General features: G+C 40.7%; 1 protein-coding gene across 1 annotated transcript in view; it reads left to right on the forward strand.

Moving 5' to 3' along the window:
• The window catches only part of PKHD1 (PKHD1 ciliary IPT domain containing fibrocystin/polyductin), a 425,169-nt gene that overhangs the window by 165,470 nt on the left and 246,919 nt on the right, over positions 1–12,780 (forward strand). Inside the window, exon 37 of the mRNA XM_089918628.1 lies at positions 11,328–11,538. Coding sequence (XP_089774754.1) covers positions 11,328–11,538 — 211 coding nt within the window. The remainder of the gene's footprint in view (positions 1–11,327; positions 11,539–12,780) is intronic.

A 12,780-nucleotide genomic window follows, 5' to 3' on the forward strand; every position in this document is an offset into this window, starting at 1 on the left:
CACAGATCTGTTCACATCATGCTTCTGCTCAAAACCTTTAGTGGCTTCCTGTTGTCCCTGGGAAAGTCCAAAATTTCTAACATGGTTATAGCACCCTCTCTAATGTAGGTTTCTGCCTGCATCGCCTGCTGTGTTCTCCAACCCTCACTCCTCCCTCACTGCGGTGCTTTTCAGTCTTAGTAACCTTCTTTTTTTTTTTTTTTTGTGGTATGCGGGCCTCTCACAGTTGTGGCCTCTCTCGTTGCTGAGCACAGGCTCCGGACGCGCAGGCTCAGCGGCCATGGCTCACGGGCCCAGCCGCTCCGCGGCATGTGGGATCTTCCCAGACCGGGGCACGAACCCGTGTCCCCTGCATTGGCAGGCGGACTCTTAACCACTGCGCCACCAGGGAAGCCCTTAGTAACCTTCTTTTAGCTTATTAAATGGTTAATGTAGTCTAGATTTTACAATTTTTACATTTTTGAGTACCAAAAGAAATTCAGCTTTGTTAAGTAAATGGAATGCTCCATAGGCAGGAGCATGTGATTTTTCCTTCAAAGAGAATTCTTCCACATGTATCATCAAAGCAATATTATTAATGGTATTGCTTTCAGCCTGGTCCTGAAGAAGGAGTATCACTGGATTGGGCATTATATTCAGTATTTGTTAGAATTGGAGTTTTACCAAGATCCTGGCACTTTATAATTTTCAAAGCTGCTTCCCATTCTTTCCTCTCATTTAACTTTCACAACTCTGTGAAGTAGGAACGACTGGGATTGTTACTTTGATCTCAGAGATGATGAAACTGGAGCCCAGAAGGGGAGTTAACTAGTATTCACTCCATCCTCTTCATAGGCTTATGATGCACATGGGCTTTCTGTTATTTTGTATACACATAGCTGGTGTTTACCTGTGGCAGAAAGATAAACAGAAGATACTCCTTCCAGGTTTCTGGAGCATTCTTCCTAATTTTAATTCTTTCAAGTTATTTTGGGATTCTAAGTAGGGCTTTGTTCCTTTTGGCTCCCTTTGTAGTATTCTTGATAGGGGTACAAAGAACCTGCTTCTTCCCCAGTTTGTTTATTATGTTCAGTATTTTTTATGGCATTTTCTGATTTCTATAATGGCAAATCTACAAATATCTTCTTTTATGGTTTCTTCCTTTGATTTCATGTTTAGAAAATTCTCACCTGTACAAAGACTATATAAAAATTTATCTATTTGTTTCCTGGTTCTGTTACTGTTTTGTTTTGTTTTTTCACATTAGTGTCTTTAATCTAGGGTCAGCAAATGATGGCCCATGGGACAAATCTGGTCCATTGCCTATTTTTGCAAACAAAATTTTACTGAAGCACAGCCATGCCCATGTGTTTAGGTATCATCTATGGCTGCTTCATGCTGCCATGGCAGAGCTGAGTTGCAACAGAGACAACCTGGCCTGCAGATCAAAATCTATTCATCGTTTGGCCCTTTATAGAAAATGTTTGCCAACCGCTTCTTTAGTCCATCTAGAATTTATTTTGATATAGTGTATAAGTTATTTATTTAATCTTTTTTCCAAATGGTTGGTCAATTTTCTCAACACTATTGATGCAACAGTGCAATTATGGTATGCTGAAAAATGGCCTCCAAATATGTTCACACCCCAATTCCTGGAACCCATGAAGGTTTGGCAAAAGAGACTTTGCAGGTGTGATTAAATTAAAGATTTTAAAATGGGGAGATTATCCTGGATAATTCAGATGGGCCCGATGTAATCACATTGGTCCTTATCAGAGGGACACAGGAGGAGTCAGAGGAGAAGGAGATGCAATGGTGGAAGCAGAGAGAGGAGTGATGTGTTTGAAGATGAAGGAGGGGCCACAAACCACAAGCCTCAAGCCAGGGGATACAGGTGGCCACTAGAAGCTGAAAAAGACGAGCGAGGAAACAGATTTTCTTCTCAGAGCCTCCAGAAGGAAGCAGCCCTGTCGACACCTTTATTTTAGCTCAGTGAATCCAATGTTAGAATTCTAACATCTGGAACCATGAGACAGTACACTTGCATTGTTTTTTTGAGACACTAATTTTGTGGTAATTTGTTATAGCGGCAATAGGAAACTAATACATTTCCCTGGGAATTTTAAATGTTACCTTTATCAGACACTAAATTCTTATTTGATACAGGTACAGATTAATGTCTTTTATAAATAAAGAGCTTTTTAGAACAAATTTAAAATCTGGCGATGGGTGTGAATAGACATATCAGTATAATTAATGCAAATGACCAACATGACTGCATGTAGAGAGGGCTTGGGTTATCCTGTGCTCACAAGGAGGGAGAGATTCTTTTTTATTCTAATGAGTTTTCTCCTATCTTTGCGTCATTAGTAATTACAGAAATGCAAATTAAAACAAAAGTGATTTTTTTTTCCCTTAACCATCAACTTCACCAATATTAAAAAGAGTAGTAGAAAGTCTGAGGAATGGGCGTTCACATGTACTGCTAATGTGTATAGAGTATGGGCAGTCTTTCTGTAAGGCAATTTGGTAGTAATATCAACAGGTTAAACCTAGGCATATGCCTTGATATGGCAGTGTCACTTTTAGGAATTTATACTAGTGAGATGATCATGCGTATGCATAAAAATTACGCTCAAGAATGTTTACATCTTCACTGTTTATGAAAGAAAAATATGGAGAAAAAGCTGAATATGAAGAAATAATGGATTAGTATATAAAATACAGATTTTTAAAGTGGGATACTATGATGCTATAATGATATTAAATAGTATATAATCCAATTGAAAAATGTTCCTTCTCCATTAAGTAAAGAAAATTTCACAAAATGGTACGTACAGAATTATAGCATTTTTGTTTATATGTATATGAAATCTTGTCAACATATGAATACAGGAAAAGGAGGACAGAAAAGACATATATTAACCTGTTGTAATAAGATCATGGATGCCTTTATTGTCTTCTTTTGCTTGTCTATATTTTTATTTTAAACATTATACATTTATTGCCTTTCTAAAAGAAATTATGTTATTAAAAAATAGCTCTTTCTTCACTGTCACCTCCACTCCACAGCATAATCCATAGCAATGATTATCAAAACAATTGTCTATCTGGTCAGAAATATGTCTGAGGTTTTATATATTTTTTTGACAATGAATAGAAGTGGATGTTAAAGATACTCTACAGAAGTCTTTATCTCTGACCAAGTCAGAAGTCTTTATCTTGCCCCTCTAACGAAATTTCCGCACAGTTCTATAGGGCCTAAGAATGGCATTTGTTGAACTGGCCTGAAATTCACACAGGAGCTAGGAACAGCATTCCAGATGTTTCCACTTATCTCACAATGTACGATTTCCTTGGTATTTTGAACTTTATCCTTTGATTCTTCTCAGTCACTTTTAAATTATAGTAGCAACAGTAAAGCTCAGATCGGTCAAAATAAAAAGTTAGCCTTTCTTTCATACCTCTAGAAAAGGCCTTCAGTTATAGTAGGGCTCACTGCACCATCCAAATAACCTTGGTTAGCCTTGGCCTAACCCTTTGTGCCAAAAGAATGGCAGACTTCTTAGCACTGGGGACAGATGCGGTACCCAGGTCTTTCATTGCAGGGCATAAATGTTTGCTGAGTAGCTGTGTGTGGAGCCAGCTGATCTGCACATTTAGAGAACGGCTCCATCAATACCGCTGGAGATTGACCAGTAAGGATGCAGGAGGCTCGCAGTGCACACACAGAGCCAATCTCATACAGGATTCCCCCGCCAGGGTTTGTCTTCATCCAAGAGAGAAATCATAGCGAGTGATTCTCAAGGGCAGAGGGAAATGGTGCACGCAAAATGCCTCCATTCCATCTCTTTGGTTTGCCAGATAGTCCTGTATTAACGCTAATGTCACAGTCTTCTCTTCTGAAGTAAAGTAAATTGGATCACCTCCGATTCACAAATGGTTTGGGTGCAAAGAATTCCCTTCTAAGTTGGTTGTTTGTAACTTGGAATACATTTGTTTAAAGATGGTTGGGATTAACATATACACACTACTATATATAAAATAGATAAACAACAGGGACCTACTGTGTAGCATAGGGAACTATACTCAATATTTTGTAATAACCTATAAGGGTAAAGAATCTGAAAAAGAATAGATATATATGTATAACTGAATCACTGTGCTGCACACCTGAAACTAAAACAATATTGTAAATCAACTATACTTCTATTAAGAAAAAGAAATGCTGATAAACCTATGGTTAAGGGCCTATGTGAGCCCTCAAAAGTGTGTTTTACTTTTCTGTCTAATGCTAAGGGGAGTATAGCAGCTGACCTTTGTGTATACGAATAATTGTGTGGGGAAGCAGGTCCATTTTCAACATGAGATGTCAGGGGCACATCTCTCTGGGCTCTCATCCCATTTGGACTCTACTATATCAGTCTTTTCCTGTTGAGTACTAGTGACAGAGGGTGCTAAGTCCCTCTGCCCTGAGAGTGGCTTCTGTGGCCCAGAGGCGACACGATGGCCTGGCACAGTGTGGGTTCTGGGAGCAGAGAGAGCCAGCTTAGATGCGAGGTGGAGTAATCAGCAGTAGTCAGCCCTTTCCTGATTCCTCTGGTTACTTGTAACCTTCTGCTGCTGTTAGGGGTAGTGTATGATCAGAGAATCTGGGCCAGCTGCTGGCAGGGGGAGGGGAACTGAGAAACAGCAGAAAGCCAGGGTTTTCTCTCCACCCCTTTCCTCTCAAAGCTCATATCCTGCTACTCTACCTTCTGTTGGCAGATGGATGAAATGAACAGTGGGAAACAGGGCTCAAGTACAAGAAATGCTGGGCAGATGCCCAGAGCTTAAACATTACAAAAAAGAGCAAGGAGATGGGGGAGGAATGAGTCCTCAAGCAGGTGTATGGAGAGCTAAAACTTTCCTTCCACTGCATTATTTTCTGTAATTATGGGTAAATGTATACCTTCAATTTTTTGGTTTTCTTCCTTCTTCTGATCCCCTTACATTCCTCGTCATCTGCCCAATCTTTGAATGACGATGTTCCCGTGGGCTTGGTCTTGAATATTCTTCATTTATAATATGTACTTTCTCTCAAGAAACCCCACTTATTCCCAGCATTAACCTTTATGCACATATTTCTTTATATATCGAGCCTCAGACCTCTCTTCTGAGCTTCAGACTCAACTTTTTACTTGGATATTCTCTTTAGTATCTAACATGTAACCTGTCTAAAATGGTCATCTAAAACCAAGTATGTCTAAAACTGAATACTACTAGAATATAAAGTACATGAGGGCAGGGATTTTTGACTGTTTTTCTCACTACTGTATTCCCAGTACCTAGAACAGCACATGGCACATAGCACACAGTAGGTGCTCAATAAATATTTATCGAATGGATTTGTTATCTTTTTCCCAAGATGTCCCTGTTGTCTACCGACTTGCATCAGCTCTGGATCTGTGAGGCATTATTAACCTCTTTCCCCTTACCTTTAGAGCCAATCACCCAGTCCTCTTGATTCCCCAAAAGGTACCCCAAATTTTTATACTCCTCTCCAGATCTGCTGCCTTACTCTTATTCAGACCTCCAAAACTTCTTGTCTGATCTACTACATTAGCCTTCTACAAACTGCAGAAGCCTTCTACATACACCTCTTTCTTTTTTGCACTTTCTTGTAATCTACTCTTCATGCCACATCCAGTGTGACGCTTAAAACCATAAATCTGATCAAGTAACTATTCTGAATAAGGTTCAGTTCCTTTAAAGCAGGCCAAGAGGGTCCGGCATTATTTGTCCCAGCCACACCATGGCTTCTTACTCATCTGCTCCAGAAACCCCCATCTCCATTCAGTCCCTGGAGCACATCAAGCTCCCGCCTTCCCCCCTGGCTGGCTCCTACCCAGCTCAGGACATGACTCAGACTTTTCTCCTTCTCCCTGGTGTGCAGTATATACAATTTCTCTCTGAGGATTCTCTCCCCTCAGTTTGATATGTAAAAGCTTATGAACTTAAAATATGGCTGGTTTCACAGCAGTATGATTCCTTAGTTGTCATGTGAAATATTTCTTTGGTGGTTTCCAAACCACTTTTGGAGTAAACTCTAAGCTCTTTGGGAGGGCCTGCGGGGTCCTTCCAGGGCAGGGCCTGCTCACCCTTCCAGGTGCATTCCCACTGACCCTCGTCAGGTCCCCATCCCTGCCATACACCTGCATTCTGGCTGTGCCACCTCTATGGCAGTTATTTGAGTGTGTCATGTTGGCCAACACCATTGTACACAGTGTTGCCTTTGCCTGGAGGGCTCTGCCCATTTTGTCCTCTGCTCCACCGTGGCTTATCCTTCAAGACCCAGCTCAGTTGTCACGTCTTCTGGGAAGCATTCCCAGAAACAACCCCTGCCTCTGTGTGAGGTGTTCCATGTCTCTTCACTGGCGGACCCTGGGTGTCCCTCTGCCTTAACACTTAACAGAGTGCATTTGTGATTTTTCTGTTTATTTCCTGTACTATTCATGGACCCTGGAGGACAGTGACTCTGTTCCCTTTATGTCTGTCTTGCCAGTGCTTGACAGATGTTCATCTACACGAAAGGAAAGATAGCATTCATTGTTTTGCTATGGATAACAGTGAAGCTGCATGCAGAAATAAGGGGAAATAATTTACATATATTTGAGAAAAATATTTCTAATTCTTTTGTGAATTTCTTTATATTTCTGTTCTGATGTGAACATGATTTTGATGAAATAATTCTTTCCTCCCTCTTTCCCTCCCTCCTCTCTCTGCCTTCCTTCCTCTCTCTCCCTCTCCCCCACCCCCCTTTTCCCCTCCCCCTGCCCTTTACTGATTTGGAAAGGTCTTGGCAGTTATTCACTTGGAATAAATTGAACGATTGAAGTCCTACAAAACAAACAGAGGATAATTAGTGATTTTAAAGTGTGTTAACCCACAAAGATGATTTTCTTTCTCTCCATGACCATTTGGCAAGATGATTCTCTGGGCCTGTGTAATTATGGATGAATGGCACTGAAATGCTTGAACAATAATTTGTAGGAAGTACAATTATGAGTAGAAATCATTAGTGGGAGAAAATGAGTAGTTTGTTGGTTAACAGGTCAAAGTTGAAAGCCCAAAGAGGTTAAACATTGTATTAAATTACGAGTCAAGAGCACAATCTTTTTTTCTTGTAAGCATATGCATAAATTACTGAGCTTTTTAAAGTGTATTTTTACATGGTTTTTCTTTTTTTTTCTTTTTATTTATTTGTGGTACAGAAAGGAAGGGAGACACCTAAGCTGGGTTTCTGAAGAGTTCTGTGAAGTGAAATGACTCACATTTGAAATGTGTATGATGCTGTTTTCATCAGAGAAGTCAGTTGATCCACCTTGTATGGCTTTTAAATAGTATTTATAAAGTAAAGGCTATAATGTTTTGAGTATCAAAGCTAATTGGGCACAGTTAATATACAGTTGCTTCCAGAGGCTAGAATTCCATTAGGTGTCCAGTTCTTTGGTTCTGGATTCAGAAGAGCCAGTTTCAGAACTTGGCACTGACATCTCCTACTGTGTGATTTTGTCCTGGAAGCGTTACTTTAGCCTATTTTAGCCTCCTAATCTGTACAATCTGTCAAAAGGAAAACAAAACAAAGCAAACCCCAGAAAACCAACAATTCTTACTTCAGAGTAACACTACTTAGCATAGGTTGGATTTATTCTAAATTCTCAATAATGTTTGTGTTGTTTTTCAGCTTTTTACATGCTGGATATCATATGCTCACTTAGGTATATATCTGATGAAGGTTTGTAGGTGATGGTCCGTATGGCAATAGTCAGAATAATTTAAATCCCTATGAGTTGAATGCTAATCATGAACCCAGTTGAACGCTGTGTTAGAAATTGTGACATTTGTAAAGGAGGCATGAGGCAGTGGCCCTGCATTCAAGGTGGGGCAAGAGACATAGGTACTGTAATAATTACAGAATAACTTAGTATGAAATATATGGTGCTGACTATAGGTTACATCACTCAAGTCTCCCCAGGCCCCCCTGAACACTCTCAGCCTGTGGATACTTCAATAGTGATAACAAAAGTATTCCTGCTCACCTCCCCCAACTCTCACAGATCCTCCAGCCCTTACCAACATCCCTGCCTGCTTGTTATAGGTGTTCTCATGACAATTTCATCAGTTAGTCTATTTTCCTCTTGTTTTGGTTTTCTTGGTCACTGTGCTCCCTTCAGAAGGAAGGCAGCTGGGGGCTGCCCTGCTGCCCTTGCTTTGGGTACCTGCCATGAAAATACTGAACACAGGGTGCCAAGGGTGCAGACTTTCCTTGCTGCCCAGGTGGTCCAACCCTCAGGTGTGGGAGGGTTGTGTTCCATGATGGAACCAAAGGCAACCACTGTTGCCACTTGGGGTCCCATCTGACCATCTGGGTGCCAAAACTTTGGGGTGCTTGCTTCTCCATGTTTCCGTCATGATTTTCCTCCTTCAGTACATATTTATTGAACACTTATTATATACAAGACACTGTGATATGCATTGGTACTATGATGGTGGGCAAGTATAGGTATAACTTCTGCTGCCATGTTTAATAGGGGAGATGGAGAATGACAGTAATAGAGGTCAAACCACATGTGTTAAGTGCTAGAAAGGAGAGGGACACAGTGATATGACAGATTATAAGTCAGGGTTTGACCTAGTTTGGAGGTCTCAGAGGTTTCTCTGAAGGACCAAGTTGAACATCATTCTGAAGAATGAGGCAGAGTGAGTTGATGAAGGAATCCCTGGCAGAGGAGCAGCAGGTACAAAATCCATCTGGAGAGTTCCTGCAGGTTCTTTCCTCAGGTTCAGTCACGGGTCCATGAGAGAGAGCCCATGTCTGAGACAGACCCCGTACCATCTCTGTCATCCTTTCCTATCTGTTCCTTTGTGGAACTTCTTCTCCCACGCAAAGCAACTCAGTTAAATGGCCCACAATCCAGCCAGACATGTGGCGTGCCTAGTCCCAGATGTACACTGACCTTTTACTCAATAAGAACCGCCCCCCTCCCTTATCACTGTGGTGTCTATAGGAGGCAGTGGACATCAGCATGGGCTGAAGTGCTCCCTGACATCCAACAGAAGAGGTGAGGCTTGAGCTGTTTTTAGGAGAGCAGATGAGGGGAAGAAAACTGGGCACCCAGTGGAAGGTATAGAACAGGCAAAGGAGTAGAGGTAGGAATGATCCTGTTAAATGAGAAGAAGTACAGTAAAGAGGCTTCCTGGAATGGAGAGTTTATTCAGGAGTCAGAGACCATACAGTGGAGTCTGATTAAGGAGACTCTTGAAAGTCAAGAAGGGAATTTGTGCCTTTGTTACTGAGTACTGTAGGCAGATACTGCAGGTTAATGAACAATGAAGGGATGTAATTAAAAAAGAACAATGCATAATGGTCAGAAGAATAAAAGCTGTTTGCAGAGGGTCTAGCTCAGGTGATTATTAAATTTATTTTGACATTCTCCAGTTTGAGACGATGGTAACTCATCCAAATATCCATATCTGCTATGTAGCTGCAAATATGAGGCTGGCACGCATCAGACACTCAGGTTGATGTTTTAGTCAGACATGTAGAGGTGTGTTGTTTTCGCAATGAGAGCGAATAAATTATGAGATAATTTTACTGCTTTCTAGAGGCTCTGTCAACATTTGAAAGGTCTTAAGTTTATGTTAATAGTTAAAAATTCACTTCAGAGATCCTCTGTGATTTTTTTTCCCATTCATTCTGACTTGACTATTATTTATAAGAATGATTAGCTAAAAAATATCTTTGTTGTGCCTATTCTTGGTTCTGCCACATGTAGCTGCTTGTTGATAGGCGCACAGCAGGTGTTTGTTGAGTATTGACTGAGTATTATGAACCATTGATCACAGCGTTTAATAGAATTTTGTCCTTGACAAACATTTTCTATGCATATTAGAGATTTTTCTGTGCAGACATTCAAGAACAGATCATAGAAATTCACATATATATGCATATACATCAAAATAGACTTTATTTCATTTATTGTTCCCAAAGGTTAAAACACACAAACCAGGAAAAAAATTAAAATTATTTTCTTTTGGGGATGATTTATGTCTTAATTTTCACCTGCTCTATAATTAGACATTTTGAACTCTGGGAATTTTTTTTAAGATAAAATTATTGCCCAAGTAAACTTCGGAAATTACATCATTAACCCAGAGACCTTCCTAAGCCTAGAACAACATTACTGGTACAATGCCCCCGCCACCCAACATAGACAAATAAATAAAGAGGGAAGTTTAAAATAATTTGAAAATGATTTATTGTTGCCCACCTCTGTAGTTAGAGATTCAAGGATTATTACTTTAGTGCAACAAGGGAGGACAGGAAGTTGCTGTGGGCTAGAGGTAAATTATGATCTATTGCGAAGGAGGAAGGAAATGTACTGAGGAAAGGAGGAGTTGGGAGTAAGCCTTGTGTTTTCTGAGGTATTGCTTCAGGTAATGGCTGGAAAAAAATCTTTGCCTTGACCCTTGCTGGAAAAGGCCAGAGTAAACTACGAGACTGGTTAAGGAGCAGCATACTGGTTTGGGGAGGATCAGACGGCTGCACTGGAGCCTAAAACAAACCAAGGTATCTAGAGTCACACGTTCCCCCTTGTTCAGCTTTGCTGAGCCATCCTGTCCTGGATACACCTTGTCTTACAGTATAAGGGGATCACTTAATACCCTAAGACTTAGGACAACCATTCTGAGGGTAATTTTGACTTTTAACTCTACTATTACTATTTGTATAGTGAGTTGAAGTCTTCAGTTTAGAAATACATGGTGAACTTCTATCTTGGAGAGTCTACTTGGAAGAAGAAAGAGGTGACAAATTCCATCCTCAAAACAGTGTGATGCAAGGAGGGAAGAGAGCAGACTAAAATATATTGAGGGTCTGTTATGTGGCAAGGTCCACGCTAGTTGTTTCACAGATATTTTCTCATTGAACCGTCCTAAACCCCCAGGAGGGAAGGCTTTGCTGCTTCTGCTTTGTAACTGAGGAAACTGAGACTCACCTTTAAGTATATCACCCAAAGAAACATAGTTAGACTATGGCAAGACTGTGATTCAACTGTAAAGTTAGTCTGACTCCAATTCCTGTGTTTTTCACCCCATATCATTGTCTATCCTGGATTGCTTTTATTGTCCCTGTGTGACAGACAAAAAAACCCAATATCCAAAAAAGTGAAGGCATTGGTGCCTATTGAGCCTGAAGCTTGCTTTCCCAGATTCTTCTTTCACAGGATTTTTTTGGCTGAATAACATCACGTTCATAATAAGTTTTAAAAATGTCTAAAGGCAGGTTTCCCTCGGATTTGCTTTAGGTTCACTCCCAGAAGTAGTGGTCACCCATCTTCGAGCAGCTGCCTATGCCCGTGACACGGTGTTGGCTCTGGAAGATGCTGTGGACTGGCACGCGGGGGATGAAGTTATTGTCATCAGTGGGATGGGTGCAGAAGGCGCCAAGCCCTTGGAAGAGACTGTCATTGTGGAGACTGCACAGAATACAGACCTCCATCTGAGGTCACCCTTGAGGTACTGCATGTCACCTTGGCTCCTTTTAGATGGAAGAAGATGAGGTCTTCACTGTGTTGTTGTCTGACATTTGTTTGTCTTTCGATAATGCATTTTTACATTAAATAATAGTAGACATTTTGACAAGATTACAAAGCATGAAACATGTGGAAGATTAAGACTTCTTAAATAAGTTTCTCTGGTAAGACTCTAGAACTTTCGTCTTGCAGTAGATGGTCAGTGCAATAGTCAGCATAGTTCCTAATTTTCACATACTTGTGATGATAGTTCACTCTTCTTTATCTGAGTTTTCTAAAGAAATAGAGCCCCAGATGGAGAATTAGGCTAATTTAGTGGCTTACTATTCCTAGTAAGATTTGGAGTGATACCGGTCAGAATGGCCATCATCAAAAACTCTACAAACAATAAATGCTGGAGAGGGTGTGGAGAAAAGGGAATCCTCTTGCACTGTTGGTGGGAATGTAAATTGATACAGCCACTATGGAGAACAGTATGGTGGTTCCTTAAAAAACTAAAAATAGAACTACCACATGACCCAGCAATCCCACTACTGGGCATATACCCAGAGAAAACCATAATTCAAAAAGAGTCATGTACTACAATGTTCATTGCAGCTCTATTTACAATAGCCAGGACATGGAAGCAACCTAAGTGTCCATCAACAGATGAATGGATAAAGAAGATGGGGCACATATATACAATGGAATATTACTCAGCCATAAAAAGAAGCGAAATTGAGTTATTTGTAGTGAGGTGGATGGACCTAGAGTCTGTCATGCAGAGCGAAGTAAGTCAGAAAGAGAAAAACAAATACTGTATGCTAACACATATATATGGAATCTAAAAAAAAAGGTTCTGATGAACCTAGGGGCAGGACAGGAACAAAGATGCAGACGTAGAGAATGGACTTGAGGATACAGGGAAGGGGAAGGGGAAGCTGGGACGAAGTGAGGGAGTAGCATTGACATATATACACTACCAAATGTAAAATAGATAGCTAGTGGGAAGCAGCCGCATAGCACAGGGAGGTCAGCTCGGTGCTTTGTGACCACCTAGAGGGGTGGGATAGGGAGGGTGGGAGGGAGACGCAAAAGGGAGGGGACATGGGGATATATGTATACATATAGCTGATTCACTTTGTTATACAGCAGGAACTAGCACACCATTGTAAAGCAATTACACTCCTATAAAGATGTTAAAAAAATAATGCAACAACAACAACAACAAAGATTTTGGGTGATA

Source organism: Delphinapterus leucas, chromosome 10 (assembly GCF_059928025.1).
Source record: "Delphinapterus leucas isolate spDelLeu-1000000601 "Yukka" chromosome 10, BTC_Dleu_Yukka2, whole genome shotgun sequence".
NCBI classification, from domain to species: Eukaryota; Metazoa; Chordata; class Mammalia; order Artiodactyla; family Monodontidae; genus Delphinapterus; species Delphinapterus leucas.